This window comes from Engystomops pustulosus, chromosome 11, assembly GCF_040894005.1.
Source record: "Engystomops pustulosus chromosome 11, aEngPut4.maternal, whole genome shotgun sequence".
Lineage (NCBI taxonomy): Eukaryota > Metazoa > Chordata > Amphibia > Anura > Leptodactylidae > Engystomops > Engystomops pustulosus.
In genome coordinates, this window is record NC_092421.1 from 10,863,668 (window position 1) to 10,887,283 (window position 23,616).

The 23,616-nt window shown below is 50.3% G+C and overlaps 1 protein-coding gene across 1 annotated transcript in view; it reads right to left on the reverse strand.

Moving 5' to 3' along the window:
- Nucleotides 1-23,616, reverse strand: part of LOC140106455 (uncharacterized) — a 44,043-nt gene extending 20,427 nt beyond the window's left edge. Inside the window, exons 1-7 of the mRNA XM_072130901.1 lie at nt 23,488-23,616; nt 12,926-13,029; nt 11,437-11,616; nt 10,905-10,986; nt 10,704-10,801; nt 7,722-7,833; nt 164-1,690 (exon numbers count right to left, since the gene is read on the reverse strand). Coding sequence (XP_071987002.1) covers nt 164-1,690; nt 7,722-7,833; nt 10,704-10,801; nt 10,905-10,986; nt 11,437-11,616; nt 12,926-13,029; nt 23,488-23,551 — 2,167 coding nt within the window. The 5' untranslated portion in view covers nt 23,552-23,616. The remainder of the gene's footprint in view (nt 1-163; nt 1,691-7,721; nt 7,834-10,703; nt 10,802-10,904; nt 10,987-11,436; nt 11,617-12,925; nt 13,030-23,487) is intronic.

Sequence of the window (23,616 nt, forward strand, 5' to 3'; positions counted from 1 at the left end):
GTCAGGAGTTTATGGTCGTATCCAAGGACAACCAAAACGCAAACAAAAACATCTGTTATTTTGTTGTCCTGAGTTCTTGTTTTTGTGGGAATACCTCTTTAAGGAGAAGTTAAGAGTCTGCACTACGGAAGATCTGAGGTGGAAGAAAGATTGAATCTACATCATTGACCAAAAAAAGGCTTCTCCTCTATGAGAATTTTCTGAGGGTCATCTTGATCTGAATTCGGGGGAAAGCTATTACTGAAATCTGAAGGTGTGAATGACGTTTCCCCAGTGTGAACTTTGAGATGTGCAATGAGGCCGGCCTTCTGCGTAAATCCCTTTCCACAGTCCGAACATGTAAATGGCCTCTCCCCTGTGTGGCTTCTCTGATGCCTAATAAGATACGATTTCTGAGTAAAACAGTTCCCACATTCAGAACATGAAAATGGCATATCTGCGGAGTGAATTTTCTGATGCTGGACCAGACTCGATTTGTTAGAGTAACATTTCCCACACTCCGAACAAGAGAATGGCTTCCTCCCCGTGTGAATTCTCTGACCGTCAATTAAATTCTGCGCTGAGTGTACTTTCCGATGCTGGACCAGGCTTGATTTTTTAGTATAACATCTTCCACACTCCAAACAAGAGAAGGGCTTTTCCCCCGTGTGAGTTCTCTGATGGTCAACGAAATCTGCTTTTTGTAGAAAACGTTTGCCACATTCAGAACATGAAAATGGCTTATCCCCTGTGTGAATTCTCTGATGTTGGACAAGTAAGGATTTTCGATCGAAGCACTTGCCACATTCTGTACATGTAAGCTTCACCCTCTTGTGAGATCTCCGATGCTTCAGAAAGTCCACCTTTTGCGTAAATTGTGACCCACATTCCGAACAAGAAAACTGTCTCCCTTCTGTGTGAGCGATCTGATGTTTGACAAGGATTGATTTCTTGGTAAAACACTTCCCGCATTCCAGACATGGAAATGGCTTCTCCCCTGTGTGGCTTCTCTTGTGTGCGGTAAGATTGGACTTATTGGCAAAGCTTCTTCCACATTCCGAACACGAGTAAGGCTTCTCCCCGGTGTGGAACCTCTGATGTTTAACCAGATCCGATTTTTTGTAAAAACACTTCCCACAGTCAAAACACAAGAACGGCTTCTCTCCCGTGTGAATTTTCCGATGTTCAACCAGACTCGATTTGATGCTAAAACACTTGCCACATTCGGAACAGAAGAATGGTTTCTCCCCAGTGTGACTTCTTTGATGCTGAACCAAAACGGATTTCTGGGTGAAGCTTTTCCCGCATTCTGAACATGGAAAAGGCTTCACCCCCATGTGAATTCTCTGATGATGGATAAGATAGGATTTACGGGTAAAACCCTTCCCACACTGTGAGCATGAGAAAGGCTTCAAGGCTTTATGGACCATCAGATGACTGAGCACACCACCATTCTGGGTCAGACATTCATTGATATTTTTGTGTGTTTTCTGATGATCCTCGAGATCCATTTCCCGTGCGAAACATTTTCCGCACTCTGTACATGGGAACATGTCGGACCCCATGGCTTCTGATCCATGTGGAGAGGTGTCAGACATTAGCCCATAAGGTCCTGGATAAATCAAATCTGTTGGAGGGTTTTCTCCTGGGGAATATGGCATCTCATCATTTTCTCCTGATTCGTATGACAGATTTCCTGCGCTGTAGAAGCCTGTAGGAGATCAAGAAAAGAAAAAAATGTTTTATTCTGCTCCAAACTAAATTTAAAGGGGTTGCCCATAAAAGAAAGTTCTCAAATTTTAATCCCCTAGTGATTATTACACAATAAAGATAATTTTTAACCCCTTACTTTACAGCTTTACTCAGTTTTATTGTGGTTTTAGCTCCGTTAACTCAGTGATGGTGGGTGTAAGATTCTAAGCAGACACTTCATGATTCCTCTGTGCTGTGAGATGCTGTGTGCTGACAATAATTGCTTTATGTGCACACAATGCACACAGATTATGTAGCGCTGCACAGACTTTGCCAAATCAGTCCCTGTACCAATGGGGCTCACAATCTAATCAACCTACCAGTATGTTTTGGAGTGTGGGAGGAAACAGGAGGACCTGGAGGGAACCCATGCAAACACAGAGAGAAGGCGCAAACACACAGAGAGAAGACGCAAACACACAGAGAGAAGACGCAAACACACAGAGAGAAGGCGCAAACACACAGAGAGAAGGCGCAAACACACAGAGAGAAGGCGCAAACACACAGAGAGAAGACGCAAACACACAGAGAGAAGGCGCAAACACACAGAGAGAAGGCGCAAACACACAGAGAGAAGGCGCAAACACACAGAGAGAAGACGCAAACACACAGAGAGAAGGCGCAAACACACAGAGAGAAGGCGCAAACACACAGAGAGAAGGCGCAAACACACAGAGAGAAGGCGCAAACACACAGAGAGAAGGCGCAAACACACAGAGAGAAGGCGCAAACACACAGAGAGAAGGCGCAAACACACAGAGAGAAGGCGCAAACACACAGAGAGAAGACGCAAACACACAGAGAGAAGACGCAAACACACAGAGAGAAGGCGCAAACACACAGAGAGAAGGCGCAAACACACAGAGAGAAGACGCAAACACACAGAGAGAAGGCGCAAACACACAGAGAGAAGACGCAAACACACAGAGAGAAGACGCAAACACAGAGAGAAGACGCAAACACACACAGAGAAGACGCAAACACACAGAGAGAAGACGCAAACACACAGAGAGAAGGCGCAAACACACAGAGAGAAGACGCAAACACACAGAGAGAAGACGCAAACACACAGAGAGAGAAGACGCAAACACACAGAGAGAAGACGCAAACACACAGAGAGAAGGCGCAAACACACAGAGAGAAGGCGCAAACACACAGAGAGAAGACGCAAACACACAGAGAGAAGACGCAAACACACAGAGAGAAGACGCAAACACACAGAGAGAAGGCGCAAACACACAGAGAGAAGACGCAAACACACAGAGAGAAGACGCAAACACACAGAGAGAAGGCGCAAACACACAGAGAGAAGACGCAAACACACAGAGAGAAGGCGCAAACACACAGAGAGAAGACGCAAACACACAGAGAGAAGACGCAAACACACAGAGAGAAGACGCAAACACACAGAGAGAAGACGCAAACACACAGAGAGAAGACGCAAACACACAGAGAGAAGACGCAAACACACAGAGAGAAGACGCAAACACACAGAGAGAAGACGCAAACACACAGAGAGAAGGCGCAAACACACAGAGAAGACGCAAACACACAGAGAGAAGACGCAAACACACAGAGAGAAGACGCAAACACAGAGAGAAGACGCAAACACAGAGAGAAGACGCAAACACACACAGAGAAGACGCAAACACACACAGAGAAGACGCAAACACACAGAGAGAAGACGCAAACACACAGAGAGAAGACGCAAACACACAGAGAGAAGGCGCAAACACACAGAGAAGACGCAAACACACAGAGAGAAGACGCAAACACACAGAGAGAAGACGCAAACACAGAGAGAAGACGCAAACACAGAGAGAAGACGCAAACACACACAGAGAAGACGCAAACACAGAGAGAAGACGCAAACACAGAGAGAAGACGCAAACACAGAGAGAAGACGCAAACACACAGAGAGAAGGCGCAAACACACAGAGAGAAGGCGCAAACACACAGAGAGAAGACGCAAACACACAGAGAGAAGACGCAAACACACAGAGAGAAGACGCAAACACACAGAGAGAAGACGCAAACACACAGAGAGAATACGCAAACTCACAGAGAGAAGACGCAAACACACAGAGAGAAGACGCAAACACACAGAGAGAAGACGCAAACACACAGAGAGAAGGCGCAAACACACAGAGAGAAGACGCAAACACACAGAGAGAAGACGCAAACACACAGAGAGAAGACGCAAACACACAGAGAGAAGACGCAAACACACAGAGAGAATACGCAAACTCACAGAGAGAAGACGCAAACACACAGAGAGAAGACGCAAACACACAGAGAGAAGACGCAAACACACAGAGAGAAGACGCAAACACACAGAGAGAAGACGCAAACACACAGAGAGAAGACGCAAACACACAGAGAGAAGGCGCAAACACACAGAGAGAAGACGCAAACACACAGAGAGAAGGCGCAAACACACAGAGAGAAGACGCAAACACACAGAGAGAAGACGCAAACACACAGAGAGAAGACGCAAACACACAGAGAGAAGACGCAAACACACAGAGAGAAGACGCAAACACACAGAGAGAAGACGCAAACACACAGAGAGAAGACGCAAACACACAGAGAGAAGACGCAAACACACAGAGAGAAGACGCAAACACACAGAGAGAAGACGCAAACACACAGAGAGAAGACGCAAACACACAGAGAGAAGGCGCAAACACACAGAGAGAAGACGCAAACACACAGAGAGAAGGCGCAAACACACAGAGAGAAGACGCAAACACACAGAGAGAAGACGCAAACACACAGAGAGAAGACGCAAACACACAGAGAGAAGGCGCAAACACACAGAGAAGACGCAAACACACAGAGAGAAGACGCAAACACACAGAGAGAAGACGCAAACACACAGAGAGAAGACGCAAACACACAGAGAGAAGACGCAAACACACAGAGAGAAGACGCAAACACACAGAGAGAAGACGCAAACACACAGAGAGAAGGCGCAAACACACAGAGAGAAGGCGCAAACACACAGAGAGAACACGCAAACACTTTGCAGATGTTGACTTGGATGGGACTTGAACCCACAATGTGCTTATATTATCAGGGTCCAGGGTTTATCTACACTTTTTTTGAGCTTCTGAACATTTAACTAGTATCTGACACATAGAAAAAGAGAGATGAGACAGATCAGAGATGAGATGATGAGATCGGTGAGGTGCTAGATCTGAGATATAACACACACTGTCACCTCTGCTACATCTGAGCTATAACACAAACAGCCCTTATCTTGCTTGTTGGCAGGCAGTGTCTGTGTGTGAGCTCATCTTGTAATGCAAGGGGGCTGGAGGCAGAGAACACACTGCATCAAGCAGACAGGAGAAGCTATTCATGAGAAGAATCTGGTCTGCAGAACCATAAACAGCTGAAGATTTCTGGTCGGATCCCGGGGCAACTGAAATAGTGTGCAGCAGGATTGATAGAGACAGGTGTGAAATACATCAGTGAAATGCTGTATTTTTGGTAATAACAGTGAATAAGAGAATGTGTTATTTTGTTATGCTGAGTATATTCAAGAATTTTGTCTTGGAGGGAGGAATACCCCTTTGAGGAGAACAACAATAGAAGAAATGAGAGATATGACATATCCATAAATATCAGCAAAAACGGTGCAAATTGTGGCAGAGCCGACACCTCATCCCGCGGCCACCTGCACCATGTAGTACATGGGACTTATTCACATCCCCAGGCTCCTTTCCTCTGCTCGCCCCACTACCGGCATCAGTGACCCCATCCCCTCACATCTGGTACAGTCTCTCTCCCCAGCAGTCACTTCTCACCTCACTAAAATTTTCAATCTCTCTCTCTCTTCTGGGGTCGTCCCCTCTTCTTTCAAGCATGCTATTGTTACCCCTTTACTAAAGAAACCTTCACTGGACTCATCCAGTGGTACTAACTACCGACCAGTTTCTAACCTCCCTTTCATCTCCAAACTCCTGGAACGCCTGGTCTATTCTCGACTAACCCGCTATCTCTCAGCTAACTCCCTCCTTGACCCCTACAATCTGGTTTCCGCTCTATGTATTCCACTGAAGCTCCTCTTTTTAAAGTCTCCAATGATCTCCTCACTGCAAAATCCAAAGGTGACTATTCTCTCCTCATTCTCCTGGATCTCTCGGCAGCGGTCCATACTGTGGACCACCAGCTCCTCCTCTGGAGGCTTTGCTCTATTGGCCTAAAGGACAATTCACTTTCTCTCAGTGAATGCGCTTACAGTGTCTCCTTTTCTGGATTCCTCTCTTCTCATCTTCCGCTCATCCTAACTTCTTGCCTTTCCACCATTTACGGACCCAACCCTGACCTCTCCACCTCAGTCTGTGGGGTCACTATAGCACCGGGGCACAGGCCGCTGTCTTGGGGTTGTGCTGGACTCTGACCTTTCCTTTGCACCGCATAATCAATCTCTTGCTCAATCTTGCCGCATCTGAGAAACATCTCCAGAATCCATCTATGTCTTATAATTGAAACCTGATTCCCTCTTATCTAGACTGCTGTAACTCCGTACTAATCATCTTCCACTCACTAAACTCTCTCCTCCACAATCTGTTCTCCATGCAGCAGCCAGGCTCGTCTATCAGACCAAACACTAAATGGCTGCCTCCAGTTTGTGCCAATCACTGAACTGGCTGCCCGTCTCCTTCCGAGTACAGCTTATAACCCTCATCCCAAAGCTCTGCATAATGCTGCACCTCCCTATATCTCATCTCAGTCTATTGCCCTACCCATGCTCTTTGATCTGCCAGTGACATTAATTTGAACCTATTGCGCACGACTCCAGGGCTTCTCCCAAGCTGCACCAATTCTCTGGAATGACATTACTAATACCCACCCTCCAAAGCTTCAAATGTGCTCATAAAAGCCATCTCTTTAGGCAGATCTATCACACTCGCTACCAAGGCATGGAGTAACCTTTCCGGGGAGTGGGGGCAAAGGTTACTCCATGCCCCATTAACCTCTGTGATCCCTCCTACCTGTGCGTTCACAATGTGTTCTTCACACTGCTCCTGCTGGCCATTGCTCCACTGGATCTCTGCACATATATAGTTGCCTTGGCATGAGTGCCAACACGAGCGCTGCTTTGCACATGTGTGGTAGCACTGATGCAGAAGCTACTGCGCATGCGCAGAGCTACAGTGGAGTAGTGAACAGCAGGAGCAGTTTTCCTGATCACTCAAACAGTTGTAGGATAAGTGCAGACATTCCTTCCCCTTCACTTGTGAGCATGTACATAAAGCGCATTCACATTCATCTCAACATCCTTAGATCAGGAATAAAACAGACATTCATAGGACATTCCATCATTTCCCCAAATTCTGATGAAAAAAATGTTCAGCACATCCTGCAGTGACTTAATTGTAACAATTTATTATATAATTTTGTCTGAGTCAGTCCATTTTATTCTGGCTCCATCAAAATGAGCTGCGACTCCAAAGCAGATTTACATTTGCAGTACAGGCGGTCCCCTACTTAAGAACACCTGACTTACGGTACATACGACTCCTAGTTACAAACGGACCTCTGGATATTGGTAAGTTACTGTACTTTAGCCCTAGGCTACAATAATCAGCTGTAACAGTTATCACAGGCGTCTGTAATGAAGCTTTAGTGTTAATCCTGGTTCTTATGAGAATCCAACATTTTTAAAATCCAATTGTCACAGAGAGCAAAAAAATTTTGACTGGGGTTACAATAATAAAGTATACAGTTCTGACTTACATACAAACTCAACTTAAAAACAAACCTACAGAACCGATCTTGTATGTAACCCGGGGTCTGCCTGTATTTTCCATGGAGGCGCGTGTAATTTGGCCTTTAGATTTCTTTCTTATGACTTTTAATGGGGGGGGTCATGGTTTCATTTTTCTACTCAGGTTTGGCCCTCATTTCACTGTGTTTTTAGATGTGTAACATGAGGAGTAGAGGGATTTCTACTGTGTATATTTAGGATTATTCCTCACCTGGACTGATCTCTACTGGGGACGCCTCCTCCTTACACTGGAGATCATCAATCAGGTCTCCCTCTTTTTCTTCTTCCAAAACTTCAACTTTGATGTCAGCCACATCTTCAGCCTATTTCAAAAGAGGATTGAGATGAGGTTCCATTGTCCTGTAAAAGGCTCAGAGAACAGGACAGGTCAGGACACGCAGGCTCAGAGAACAGGACAGGTCAGGACACACAGGCTCAGAGAACAGGGCAGGTCAGGGCACACAGGCTCAGAGAACAGGGCAGGTCAGGGCACACAGGCTCAGAGAACAGGACAGGTCAGGACACGCCGGCTCAGAGAACAGGACAGGTCAGGACACGCAGGCTCAGAGAACAGGACAGGTCAGGACACACGCAGGCTCAGAGAACAGGACAGGTCAGGACACGCCGGCTCAGAGAACAGGACAGATCAGGACACGCAGGCTCAGAGAACAGGACAGATCAGGACACACGCAGGCTCAGAGAACAGGACAGGTCAGGACACACGCAGGCTCAGAGAACAGGACAGGTCAGGACACACAGGCTCAGAGAACAGGACAGGTCAGGACACACAGGCTCAGAGAACAGGACAGGTCAGGACACACAGGCTCAGAGAACAGGACAGGTCAGGACACGCAGGCTCAGAGAACAGGACAGATCAGGACACACACAGGCTCAGAGAACAGGGCAGGTCAGGGCACACAGGCTCAGAGAACAGGACAGGTCAGGACACACAGGCTCAGAGAACAGGACAGGTCAGGACACACAGGCTCAGAGAACAGGGCAGGTCAGGACACGCAGGCTCAGAGAACAGGACAGATCAGGACACACGCAGGCTCAGAGAACAGGACAGATCAGGACACACGCAGGCTCAGAGAACAGGACAGGTCAGGACACGCAGGCTCAGAGAACAGGACAGGTCAGGACACGCAGGCTCAGAGAACAGGACAGGTCAGGACACGCAGGCTCAGAGAACAGGACAGGTCAGGACACACGCAGGCTCAGAGAACAGGACAGGTCAGGACACGCAGGCTCAGAGAACAGGACAGGTCAGGACACGCAGGCTCAGAGAACAGGACAGGTCAGGACACACAGGCTCAGCGAACAGGACAGGTCAGGACACACAGGCTCAGAGAACAGGACAGGTCAGGACACACGCAGGCACAGAGAACAGGACAGATCAGGACACACGCAGGCTCAGAGAACAGGACAGGTCAGGACACACGCAGGCTCAGAGAACAGGACAGATCAGGACACACGCAGGCTCAGAGAACAGGACAGGTCAGGACACACGCAGGCTCAGAGAACAGGACAGGTCAGGACACACGCAGGCTCAGAGAACAGGACAGATCAGGACACACGCAGGCTCAGAGAACAGGACAGGTCAGGACACACGCAGGCTCAGAGAACAGGACAGATCAGGACACACGCAGGCTCAGAGAACAGGACAGGTCAGGACACACAGGCTCAGAGAACAGGACAGGTCAGGACACACGCAGGCTCAGAGAACAGGACAGGTCAGGACACACGCAGGCTCAGAGAACAGGACAGATCAGGACACACGCAGGCTCAGAGAACAGGACAGATCAGGACACACGCAGGCTCAGAGAACAGGACAGGTCAGGACACACGCAGACTCAGAGAACAGGACAGATCAGGACACACGCAGGCTCAGAGAACAGGACAGATCAGGACACACGCAGGCTCAGAGAACAGGACAGGTCAGGACACACGCAGGCTCAGAGAACAGGACAGATCAGGACACACGCAGGCTCAGAGAACAGGACAGATCAGGACACACGCAGGCTCAGAGAACAGGACAGATCAGGACACACGCAGGCTCAGAGAACAGGACAGATCAGGACACACGCAGGCTCAGAGAACAGGACAGATCAGGACACACGCAGGCTCAGAGAACAGGACAGATCAGGACACACGCAGGCTCAGAGAACAGGACAGATCAGGACACACGCAGGCTCAGAGAACAGGACAGGTCAGGACACGCAGGCTCAGATAACAGGACAGGTCAGGACACAAAGGCTCAGAGAACAGGACAGGTCAGGACACACAGGCTCAGAGAACAGGACAGGTCAGGACACACAGGCTCAGAGAACAGGACAGGTCAGGACACACAGGCACAGAGAACAGGACAGGTCAGGACACACAGGCTCAGAGAACAGGACAGGTCAGGACACGCAGGCTCAGATAACAGGACAGGTCAGGACACAAAGGCTCAGAGAACAGGACAGGTCAGGACACACAGGCTCAGAGAACAGGACAGGTCAGGACACACAGGCTCAGAGAACAGGACAGGTCAGGACACACAGGCACAGAGAACAGGACAGGTCAGGACACACAGGCTCAGAAAACAGGACAGGTCAGGACACACTGGTAGAGATATATCAGGACTATGATCTGCTGTGTAAAAGACAATAACGGAGAGAGTCTTCTGCTACCTGCCACATATCATATCAGGGACCATGGGGGGTCCCTAAAACCAGAGATGCTTTGGTAAAATGAATAGCGTGTTGATGAGATTATCGAACTAGTGGCCTCCATCTCTCAGGTCACAGACCATACACGAGAGAAATATGTGGCATAGTTCACATTTTAGCCACCTACCTTTCCATAATAAATCCACCCACCTCAATGCTGTTACTGTGTCAAAGGCAAAACAAATCATTAGTTCTGATATCCTCATGACTGGTCTGTATGTGTGTGGGACACCATGAGAGGAAAGATGGAAGGAAGACCAAGATATCAGCAACTTAAGATTTTGAAACAAACTACATCATAGAAGGCAAATACCATTTGGAGGGATGTTACAATCATACTTAGGTAAAAGTTCAGGTTCAAAAAGAGAGACCATCAGGTCATGCTGGACCGTCATCTGACAGCCCCCCACCCTCCAGAAGTGATCCTGACACCTCAGTGTATCCCAGCAGAACTATCTGGTGTTTTGTGAAGCTCCATTTACCTGTTCACCATCTGGGACACTGTAATCTTCTTCTGGACCATCTTGGGAATACCAAGGACTTGGACATCTCTCTGATGGATTTCTCTCACTGGATCCATCTACAGGAGACACAGAGACTTACATGACACCTGACTCCCACTGTTTTTATGTTATAATCAGATCATGGGGGACACAACATCGCTCTACCATCCCTCTTCTTACCTGGTGATGGGGGGTCCTGGTGCTCCTCCATTATTATGTTCTTGTACTGGTCCTTGTGTCCTTCTATGTAGTCCCACTCCTCCTTGGAGAAAAAGATATTGACATCTTGACACCTTATAGCAGTGGTGGCGAACCTATGGCACTGGTGCCAGAGGCAGCACTCGGAGCCCTCTCTGGGCACCCAGGCCATCACCCCAGAATAAAGTTCACCAGACAGAACTCAAAGAATCTGCCTGCAGAACCTTCCTACAATGATAGATGAATTTGCCCTCCTCCTTTCAACTGCGTGAGTGTCCTTGGGAGGCTGAAAGATTGAAAGTTGTCAATGAACAAGGAGAAATAAATTACTGCTTAAATTGCTGAGCTGGCACTTTGCAATAAATAAGTGGCTTTTGGTTGAAGTTTGGGCACTCAGGCTCTAAAAGGTTCACCATCACTGCCTTATAGGGACCTGACACCCACATCATCACCCAGACATCACCCAGACACATCACCCCTTGTATAATGTCCCAGCATCCCCTGCAGCGCTCACCTCTCCGCTCAGCAGCTCGATCATCTTATAGGTGATCTCCAGGATCTTCTGCTTCTTGTTCCTTTTAGGCATCAGTGATGGAGGCTCCATGATGGGGCTCTTGCTCCATCCTCCTGACACATGGGGGCAACTGATGGGGGTGACGGATTTATCCAATATATTCCTCACTACTGTGTTATCCTGTGTATAGAGAGACCCCGATAAAAGCCCAATATACAATACAAAATTCCTCCATTTTCCCCTTATGTCCTGTGTTATTAATACAGTGATGTCAGGTGATATATTACCCAGAATCCCTCACCTCTCCAGTCATGTCCTGTGTTATTAATACAGATAAGAGTGATGTCATGTGATATATTACCCAGAATCCCTCACCTCTCCAGTCATGTCCTGTGTTATTAATACAGATAAGAGTGATGTCATGTGATCTATTACCCAGAATCCCTCACCTCTCCAGTCATGTCCTGTGTTATTAATACAGATAAGAGTGATGTCATGTGATATATTACCCAGAATCCCTCACCTCTCCGGTCATGTCCTGTGTTATTAATACAGATAAGAGTGATGTCATGTGATATATATTACCCAGAATCCCTCACCTCTCCAGTCATGTCCTGTGTTATTAATACAGATAAGAGTGATGTCATGTGATATATTTCCCAGAATCCCTCACCTCTCCAGTCATGTCCTGTGTTATTAATACAGATAAGAGTGATGTCATGTGATATATTACCCAGAATCCCTCACCTCTCCAGTCATGTCCTGTGTTATTAATACAGATAAGAGTGATGTCATGTGATCTATTACCCAGAATCCCTCACCTCTCCAGTCATGTCCTGTGTTATTAATACAGATAAGAGTGATGTCATGTGATATATTACCCAGAATCCCTCACCTCTCCAGTCATGTCCTGTGTTATTAATACAGATAAGAGTGATGTCATGTGATATATATTACCCAGAATCCCTCACCTCTCCAGTCATGTCCTGTGTTATTAATACAGATAAGAGTGATGTCATGTGATATATGACCCAGAATCCCTCACCTCTCCAGTCATGTCCTGTGTTATTATTACAGAGAATAGTGATGTCATGTGATATATTACCCAGAATCCCTCACCTCTCCAGTCATGTCCTGTGTTATTAATACAGATAAGAGTGATGTCATGTGATATATTACCCAGAATCCCTCACCTCTCCAGTCATGTCCTGTGTTATTATTACAGAGAATAGTGATGTCATGTGATGTATTACCCAGAATCCCTCACCTCTCCAGTCATGTCCTGTGTTATTATTACAGAGAATAGTGATGTCATGTGATATATTACCCAGAATCCCTCACCTCTCCAGTCATGTCCTGTGTTATTAATACAGATAAGAGTGATGTCATGTGATATATTACCCAGAATCCCTCACCTCTCCAGTCATGTCCTGTGTCATTAATACAGATAAGAGTGATGTCATGTGATATATTACCCAGAATCCCTCACCTCTCCAGTCAGCAGGTAGATGATCTCCAGGGAGAGGTTTAGGATCTTTTCGGTCATGCCACTATAAAAGGTTTGGTCAGGGACCGGATTATTTTCCATCCTGTCTACAGAACAAACAGAAGTTGATCTCTTCAGGACCTGGTTATGTTATGCTAATTTATTAACCATTTCTTTCTCTTCCTGCCTCCATCACATCAGGATGAATGTATTTAGCCACAGTGTGAATCTGCCTCTGGTGACACTTCCTACACTCTCCTCATGGAGATCACAGGGATCAGAACCTCCTGTATGACGGACTGTACCACAAAGTCTTTCTACAGGAGGTGGGGCACAAACCTAGACTGCAGATAGGGGTTTTCCCACAAAGGCAAGTTAGGTCCGATACTCGGCATAGAGATGGATGGGGCAGCCTGGCTATGAGTCACCGGCTGCTCCACTCACCTTGGGGTGCGATGGGGATACTCTTCACTAAGACTGCCACTGATCAGCAAGTAAGGCTCTATCCTTTAATAAAACAGGGTCCTGTCACACATAATGGAGTGGCTCACTGCTCGGCCTCCCTGACTGTATACCTATGGTAACATGAATGAAGAGTAAAAATTACAGTGCATCCCCATTTAAGAGAGTTTATTTGGTCACTGACTTGACTTTGCTATCAATCGCATGATGCCTCAGCACAAAGGGAAGGTTTTCATCACAGGATAAATAAAATTTTCTTTTACCTTTTGGAGGTCAGTGAAATCTACTCAGCGCAAAGTACAAGTCCCCAATGCAGGGCAGTTTCTAGGCAATTTGTTGTACAGGGAGGATCTCAAAAGATTGTCCCCTCCATGTTATTAAAATATATACAATGTGCCCCGATTTTAGCATAAACAACCCCCTTACCCCCCCCCCCTCTACTAAACTAAAAACATTAGAAACATACATTTATGTATGGATTATAGTGTGTGCAGCACTATCCCACCCAGGTAGCTCAGACATTGCTCTTCATGTCTTCCAATAGCGATTTACATGTATACTTCACCAGAACAAAGCTTAGTACATAAATACAGCACCAGTATGGAGTTCAATACATAAGTACAGTACTAGAAGCATAATAGATCCTGGCAGTGGTCCCTATATACATATATACAGTATCCCAAATGAATTTACAGATGTAAATGGCCCTCCGAATTAAATGTTCACTGTACCCCCATAATGAATACATGCAGTCCCCCCTTTTAATTCATACTGTGCCCCCTCTATTAGATACCATCATCCCTTTATTAGATATATACAGGTAGTCCACGGGTTACGTACAAGATAAGTATAAACCGAAGGAACCTAAGTTGAATTTGTATGTAAGTCGAAACTGTATAGTTTATAATTGTAGCTCCAGAAAAAAAAAAAATTTGCCCCAGTGACAATTGGAGTTTAACAATTTTTTGCTGTAATGGGACCAAGGATTATCAATAAAGCTTCATTACAGACTCCTTACAGCTGATCATTGCAGCCTGGGACTATAGTAAAGCATCCAGAGAGGTCACCAGAGGTCACAGGGGGCAGAGGGGTCCGTCTGTAGCTAGGGGTCATCAGTCGGGTGTCTATCTGTTTATATACCGTGACCCTCTCTATATCTAATATATATATCTAAAGCAGATAATAATATTACTCGAGACCCCAGACCAGTCAAATACTGGAGACCCAATAACAGATTATAATACTGGAGAACGCTTAGCAGACTTACAATATTGCAGACCACCAGAGTATAAAAATACTAACACTGAAGACCCCCAAAGTAAACAACTACTAATAATGGAGACCCCCAGAAAATAAAACCAATTATCCTGGTTACCCCAGTGCACACAAAAAGAAATCGTCTCCTTTCCTGGGTCCTCTGCTCCTCTCTGTTCCGCACTGCTGCTTCTTTTCTCCCCCATTAGCTGCTTTTTGTCCTGCCCTGGTTGTATGTGCCAGGAGCAGGATTGGACTCAGAAGTCATACAGTACAGCTGACAAGTATCACTCCAGGGTCCTCTCTGCTCAGTGCCCTTAACCCACCAGATCCGGGGGCAGTGAGGACACAGAGCGGAGCAGCAGGAGAGGAGCCGGGTGCATTGAGGACACAGAGCGGAGCAGCAGGAGAGGACCAGGCGGGCAGTGAGGACACAGAGCGGAGCAGCAGGAGAGGACCAGGCGGGCAGTGAGGACACAGAGCGGAGCAGCAGGAGAGGACCCGGGGGCAGTGAGGACACAGAGCGGAGCAGCAGGAGAGGACCCGGGGGCAGTGAGGACACAGAGCAGAGCAGCAGGAGAGGACCCGAGGGCAGTGAGGACACAGAGCGGAGCAGCAGGAGAGGACCCGGGGGCAGTGAGGACACAGAGCGGAGCAGCAGGAGAGGACCAGGCGGGCAGTGAGGACACAGAGCGGAGCAGCAGGAGAGGACCCGGGGGCAGTGAGGACACAGAGCGGAGCAGCGGGAGAGGACCCGGGGGGCAGTGAGGACACAGAGCGGAGCAGCAGGAGAGGACCCGGGGGCATTGAGGACACAGAGCGGAGCAGCAGGAGAGGACCCGGGGGCAGTGAGGACACAGAGCGGAGCAGCAGGAGAGGACCCGGGGGCAGTGAGGACACAGAGCGGAGCAGCAGGAGAGGACCCGGGGGGCAGTGAGGACACAGAGCGGAGCAGCAGGAGAGGACCAGGCGGGCAGTGAGGACACAGAGCGGAGCAGCAGGAGAGGACCCGGGGCAGTAAGGAGACAGAGGGGAGCAGCGGGAGAGGACTAGGGGGGCAGTGAGGACACAGAGCGGAGCAGCAGGAGAGGACCCGGGGGCAGTGAGGACACAGAGCAGAGCAGCAGGAGAGGACCAGGCGGGCAGTGAGGACACAGAGCGGAGCAGCAGGAGAGGACAAGGCGGGCAGTGAGGACACAGAGCGGAGCAGCAGGAGAGGACCAGGCGGGCAGTGAGGACACAGAGCGGAGCAGCAGGAGAGGACCCGGGGGGCAGTGAGGACACAGAGCAGAGCAGCAGGAGAGGACCAGACGGGCAGTGAGGACACAGAGCGGAGCAGCAGGAGAGGACCAGACGGGCAGTGAGGACACAGAGCGGAGCAGCAGGAGAGGACCAGGCGGGCAGTGAAGACACAGAGCAGAGCAGCAGGAGAGGACCAGGCGGGCAGTGAGGACACAGAGCGGAGCAGCAGGAGAGGACCAGGCGGGCAGTGAGGACACAGAGCGGAGCAGCAGGAGAGGACCAGGCGGGCAGTGAGGACACAGAGCGGAGCAGCAGGAGAGGACCAGGCGGGCAGTGAGGACACAGAGCAGAGCAGCAGGAGAGGACCAGACGGGCAGTGAGGACACAGAGCGGAGCAGCAGGAGAGGACCCGGGGGCAGTGAGGACACAGAGCGGAGCAGCAGGAGAGGACCCGAGGGCAGTGAGGACACAGAGCGGAGCAGCAGGAGAGGACCCGGGGGCAGTGAGGACACAGAGCGGAGCAGCAGGAGAGGACCAGGCGGGCAGTGAGGACACAGAGCGGAGCAGCGGGAGAGGACCCGGGGGGCAGTGAGGACACAGAGCGGAGCAGCGGGAGAGGACCCGGGGGGCAGTGAGGACACAGAGCGGAGCAGCAGGAGAGGACCCGGGGGCATTGAGGACACAGAGCGGAGCAGCAGGAGAGGACCCGGGGGGCAGTGAGGACACAGAGCGGAGCAGCAGGAGAGGACCCGGGGGCAGTGAGGACACAGAGCTGAGCAGCAGGAGAGGACCCGGGGGGCAGTGAGGACACAGAGCGGAGCAGCAGGAGAGGACCCGGGGGCAGTGAGGACACAGAGCGGAGCAGCAGGAGAGGACCCGGGGGGCAGTGAGGACACAGAGCGGAGCAGCAGGAGAGGACCAGGCGGGCAGTGAGGACACAGAGCGGAGCAGCAGGAGAGGACCAGGCGGGCAGTGAGGACACAGAGCGGAGCAGCAGGAGAGGACCAGGCGGGCAGTGAGGACACAGAGCGGAGCAGCAGGAGAGGACCAGGCGGGCAGTGAGGACACAGAGCGGAGCAGCAGGAGAGGACCCGGGGGCAGTGAGGACACAGAGCGGAGCAGCAGGAGAGGACCCGGGGGCAGTGAGGACACAGAGCGGAGCAGCAGGAGAGGATCCGAGGGCAGTGAGGACACAGAGCGGAGCAGCAGGAGAGGACCCGGGGGCAGTGAGGACACAGAGCGGAGCAGCAGGAGAGGACCAGGCGGGCAGTGAGGACACAGAGCGGAGCAGCAGGAGAGGACCCGGGGGCAGTGAGGACACAGAGCGGAGCAGCAGGAGAGGACCCGGGGGCATTGAGGACACAGAGCGGAGCAGCAGGAGAGGACCCGGGGGCAGTGAGGACACAGAGCTGAGCAGCAGGAGAGGACCCGGGGGGCAGTGAGGACACAGAGCGGAGCAGCAGGAGAGGACCCGGGGGCAGTGAGGACACAGAGCGGAGCAGCAGGAGAGGACCCGGGGGGCAGTGAGGACACAGAGCGGAGCAGCAGGAGAGGACCCGGGGCAGTAAGGAGACAGAGGGGAGCAGCGGGAGAGGACTAGGGGGGCAGTGAGGACACAGAGCGGAGGAGCAGGAGAGGACCCGGGGGCAGTGAGGACACAGAGCAGAGCAGCAGGAGAGGACCAGGCGGGCAGTGAGGACACAGAGCGGAGCAGCAGGAGAGGACCAGGCGGGCAGTGAGGACACAGAGCGGAGCAGCAGGAGAGGACCAAGCGGGCAGTGAGGACACAGAGCGGAGCAGCAGGAGAGGACCAGGCGGGCAGTGAGGACACAGAGCAGAGCAGCAGGAGAGGACCAGGCGGGCAGTGAGGACACAGAGCGGAGCAGCAGGAGAGGACCAGGCGGGCAGTGAGGACACAGAGCGGAGCAGCAGGAGAGGACCAGGCGGGCAGTGAGGACACAGAGCGGAGCAGCAGGAGAGGACCCGGGGGCAGTGAGGACACAGAGCGGAGCAGCAGGAGAGGACCCGAGGGCAGTGAGGACACAGAGCGGAGCAGCAGGAGAGGACCCGGGGGCAGTGAGGACACAGAGCGGAGCAGCAGGAGAGGACCAGGCGGGCAGTGAGGACACAGAGCGGAGCAGCAGGAGAGGACCCGGGGGCAGTGAGGACACAGAGCGGAGCAGCGGGAGAGGACCCGGGGGGCAGTGAGGACACAGAGCGGAGCAGCAGGAGAGGACCCGGGGGCATTGAGGACACAGAGCGGAGCAGCAGGAGAGGACCCGGGGGCAGTGAGGACACAGAGCTGAGCAGCAGGAGAGGACCCGGGGGGCAGTGAGGACACAGAGCGGAGCAGCAGGAGAGGACCCGGGGGCAGTGAGGACACAGAGCGGAGCAGGAGAGGACCCGGGGGGCAGTGAGGACACAGAGCGGAGCAGCAGGAGAGGAGCCGGGGGCAGTGAGGACAAAGAGCGGAGCAGCAGGAGAGGACCAGGCGGGCAGTGAGGACACAGAGCGGAGCAGCAGGAGAGGACCCGGGGGCATTGAGGACACAGAGCGGAGCAGCAGGAGAGGACCAGGCGGGCAGTGAGGACACAGAGCGGAGCAGCAGGAGAGGACCAGGCGGGCAGTGAGGACACAGAGCAGAGCAGCAGGAGAGGACCAGGCGGGCAGTGAGGACACAGAGCGGAGCAGCAGGAGAGGACCAGGCGGGCAGTGAGGACACAGAGCGGAGCAGCAGGAGAGGACCAGGCGGGCAGTGAGGACACAGAGCGGAGCAGCAGGAGAGGACCAGGCGGGCAGTGAGGACACAGAGCGGAGCAGCAGGAGAGGACCCGGGGGGCAGTGAGGACACAGAGCGGAGCAGCAGGAGAGGACCAGGCGGGCAGTGAGGACACAGAGCGGAGCAGCAGGAGAGGACCAGGCGGGCAGTGAGGACACAGAGCGGAGCAGCAGGAGAGGACCAGGCGGGCAGTGAGGACACAGAGCGGAGCAGCAGGAGAGGACCAGGCGGGCAGTGAGGACACAGAGCGGAGCAGCAGGAGAGGACCCGGGGGCAGTGAGGACACAGAGCGGAGCAGCAGGAGAGGACCCGAGGGCAGTGAGGACACAGAGCGGAGCAGCAGGAGAGGACCCGAGGGCAGTGAGGACACAGAGCGGAGCAGCAGGAAAGGACCCGGGGGCAGTGAGGACACAGAGCGGAGCAGCAGGAGAGGACCCGGGGGCAGTGAGGACACAGAGCGGAGCAGCAGGAGAGGACCCGGGGGCAGTGAGGACACAGAGCGGAGCAGCAGGAGAGGACCAGGCGGGCAGTGAGGACACAGAGCGGAGCAGCAGGAGAGGACCAGGCGGGCAGTGAGGACACAGAGCGGAGCAGCAGGAGAGGACCCAGGAGTAGTGAGGACACAGTGTGGAGGAATGCCACACACAACACCACCATCAGTTATGGAACCACTTAGTGGACTCTGTCCGCAGGGTGCGGACTGCAACTCATGGCTGAACATTTTGCAAATCTTTGCAAAGCTTCCCGGTACACAGCAATAATAAATAGAATCACTATGAAGAACAATTTATTACTCAGAAAACAATCCTTCACACAGCTATGTACACGGAAAAATAAAAATGAAGAGCAGAAAATGGAAACATCATAAAAGTGGTTTAGAGTAACAGATCATTCTGTAGTATTAAGAGGTACAGTGATACCTCGGTTCTCGAACGCCTTGACTTTCGACCAAATCGGTATTCGAACAGGAAGTTCGAGAAAATTTTGTCTTGGACTCCGAACAAATATTTGGAACTCGAACAGCCGAACGTCCGAGATTAGCCGAGTTGAGCCGAATGGCGTTCATTCGGCCCAGCGCCTTGCCTGCGTCATCATTGTGAGTTAATGAGAGAGAGAGTCGCTTTGTTACTGTAAATTACTGTACTGTACTGTACACTGAATTTAACCCTTAGACATGGGTCCAAAGAAAGCCAGAAGTGGTAATGCAGACAAAGGTAAGCGGAAAGTTGTGAGAACAACGATTGAACTCAAGAAAGAAATCATTGGCAAATATGAACAGGGCACACGTGTGTCGGATCTGTCTGCAGAGTATGGCATGCCAAAATCAACCATCTCTACCTTCCTTAAGAATAAAGATGTTATAAAGGCTGCCAGTGTTGCCAAAGGTGTTACACTGTTAACTAAGCAAAGGCCTCAGATAATGGAGGAAATGGAGAAGCTGCTCCTTATTTTCATTAAAGAAAAAGAGTTAGCAGGTGACAGCATCAATGAGGTCGTTATTTGTGAGAAAGCACTCCAAATATTTAGTGACCTGAACACAGAAACACCTGGTACAAGTGGTGAATGTGCTTTCACGTTTAAAGCCAGCAGAGGTTGGTTTGAGAATTTCAGACATAGAAGTGGCATACATCGCGTCACTAGGCATGGGGAGGCAGCTAGTGCAAACCAGGAGGCTGCTAATAGCTTCATAAAAGAATTTAGTGACTATGTCAAAGCAGAAGGGTTTGTTCCTGAGCAGGTCTTCAACTGCGATGAGACCGGATTATTCTGGAAAAAAATGCCAGCCAACACCTACATAACCAAAGAGGAAAAAGCACTACCAGGGCACAAGCCTATGAAAGATAGGCTTACTCTTTTGTTTTGTGCAAATGCAAGTGGTGATTGCAAGGTAAAACCCTTGCTTGTCTATCATTCTGACAATCCCCGGCCATTCAAAAGGCACAATGTCATGAAGAGTAAATTGGCTGTGATGTGGCGGTCTAACACCAAAGCTTGGGTTACCCGACAATTCTTTACAGAGTGGGTGCGTGAAGTTTTTGCACCTCGAGTGAAGGAATACCTGACAGAAAAAAATTTGCCATTAAAATGTCTATTAGTGATGGACAATGCTCCTGCTCACCCCCCAGCTTTAGAAGAAGATCTAGTTGATGACTATAGCTTCATAAAAGTAAAATTCTTACCCCCCAATACAACCCCTATTCTGCAACCCATGGACCAACAGGTCATATCCAATTTTAAGAAATTGTACACAAAGGCCCTCTTCCGGAAGTGCTTTGAAGTGACAAATGACACACAGTTAACTCTGAGGGAATTTTGGAAACAACACTTCAACATCCTGAATTGTGTAAACTTGATTGACACTGCTTGGAGTAATGTCACTCATCGCACATTGTATGCTGCATGGCGAAAACTTTGGCCCAAAAGGGACAGTGAGCCTTTAGAACCTGAGTCAGCTCCGGTCATTGATGAAGATGTTGCTGTGGTTGATGATATTGTGGCCATAGGAAAGACCATGGGCCTTGACATTCAACAAGATGACATCAACGAACTTGTGGAAGGTCACGCTGCTGAGTTAACCACCGAGGAACTAATGCACCTACAACAACAGCAGCAGAAGGATATGGTTGAAGACATTTCTTCTGAAGAAGAGGAGAGAGTGGAGGATATTTCTAGTGGCCTTATTCATGAAATGTGTGCTAAATGGGCAGAAATCGCCAATTTTGTTGAACAACATCACCCTGATAAAGTGGTAGCAAATAGAGCAGTTAACATTTTTAATGACAATGTTATGTCCACTTTCCGCAAAATTTTGCAAAGCCGAAAAAAACAGCAAACCATTGACAAATTCTTCCGTAAAGAAATCAGACAAGCAACTGCAGAGCAAGATTCTGATTCTCCTCAGCAAAAGACACCGAGAACAGAAACACCCGAAGAGCAGTTACCCTCTGTTGTTATTGAAGAGGACTTCCCATCAGAGCAATAACCATCCCCCTTCCCTCCTCCCTCCACATTCATTCCCTCCTGCCATAAAGGTTGGTACAGGTACAGTAAATGAAACACAATTTACTGTACTGTACAGTACATTTAATTTTTTTTGTTTTAATAAATACACTTTTCTTTCTTATTTCTTGTTGAGACTCATGTTTTTCTACATATTATATACAAATTAGGCCAGTAAATAGGCATTTTCTGGGGCTTGGAACGAATTAATCCAGTTTCCATTATTTCCTATGGGTTTTTTTGTTTCGGTTCTCGAACAATTTGGTTCTCAACCGACCTCCCGGAACGAATTATGTTCGAGAACCGAGGTATCACTGTATATGGAGGGGCACTATAGTCACTGTGCCTGAATTTTTTCCAATGTTATCTATAACTACAAATACTCTACTATGTATATGTGAAACTTCTAATACAGTCCAGTCCTAAATCTCTAATCCATGTTTAACTTCGAACATCAGTAACCACTGGACTCAATGTTCACACCCTAGGGCACCCCGAGGGGAAGAAACCTAATCAGTATTGGAAATTCGATGTTGTGAACCGTCATAACCACAGAAGGTGAGTGACATACTGACTGACTGCCTTCATACTACTGGGGTGCAAAATATTCTGCACTATTTGTGCCTAACCCTAGACTTCACCTCCCACTCGCCCAACCCTAGAAATCATTCTTTGACCCTACAAATGGCCTCTTGTTCCCTGACCCTAGAAATCGCCTCCCTCTCCCCCAACATCATCCCCTGACCCTAAAAATCACCTCTTCCCCCGACTCTAGCAATCACCTCCTGCTCCTCCCCTGACCCTAGGAATCACCTCCTGCTCCTCCCCTGACCCTAGGAATCACCTCCTGCTCCTCCCCTGACCCTAGGAGTCACCTCCTGCTCCTCCCCTGACCCTAGGAATCACCTCCTCCTCCTCCCCTGACCCTAGGAGTCACCTCCTCCTCCCCTGACCCTAGGAGTCACCTCCTGCTCCTCCGCTGACCCTAGGAATCACCTCCTGCTCCTCCCCTGACCCTAGGAATCACCTCCTGCTCCTCCCCTGACCCTAGGAATCACCTCCTGCTCCTCCCTGACATTAGGAATCACCTCCTCCTCCCCTGACATTAGGAATCACCTCCTCCTCCTCCCTGACATTAGGAATCACCTCCTCCTCCCCTGACATTAGGAATCACCTCCTCCTCCCCTGACATTAGGAATCACCTCCTGCTCCTCCCTGACATTAGGAATCACCTCCTCCTCCCCTGACATTAGGAATCACCTCCTCCTCCTCCCTGACATTAGGAATCACCTCCTCCTCCCCTGACATTAGGAATCACCTCCTCCTCCCCTGACATTAGGAATCACCTCCTCCTCCTCCCTGACATTAGGAATCACCTCCTCCTCCCCTGACATTAGGAATCACCTCCTCCTCCCCTGACATTAGGAATCACCTCCTGCTCCTCCCTGACATTAGGAATCACCTCCTCCTCCTCCCTGACATTAGGAATCACCTCCTCCTCCTCCCTGACATTAGGAATCACCTCCTCCTCCCCTGACATTAGGAATCACCTCCTCCTCCTCCCTGACATTAGGAATCACCTCCTCCTCCCCTGACATTAAGAATCGGCTCCCGGGTAGACCCACAGGCAGGATGAATATGATCCCTGTCAGTGAGGGATAAGATGAGGAGCCATATACAGGGTGTACAGGGGAGGCTTCCTGTATATACCTCATGCGGGTCACACAGCCCGCAGCACGGACGCCCGAGGACAAGCAGCGCTGCTGCAGAGCACTACACAGCCTGCGGAGGCGCTATCACAGCACACACTGAGCTCTGCCTCACTCACCCCGGAAGTTCTCTGCTGCTAGTTGCGTCACTTCCGCTCGTCGCTTGTTGCCGCTGAGAAACATGTGACTTCTAGTCTCTGAATGATTGGCGCTGCTCAACTGCAAGGGGCGTGTCTAGAATGGAGCCG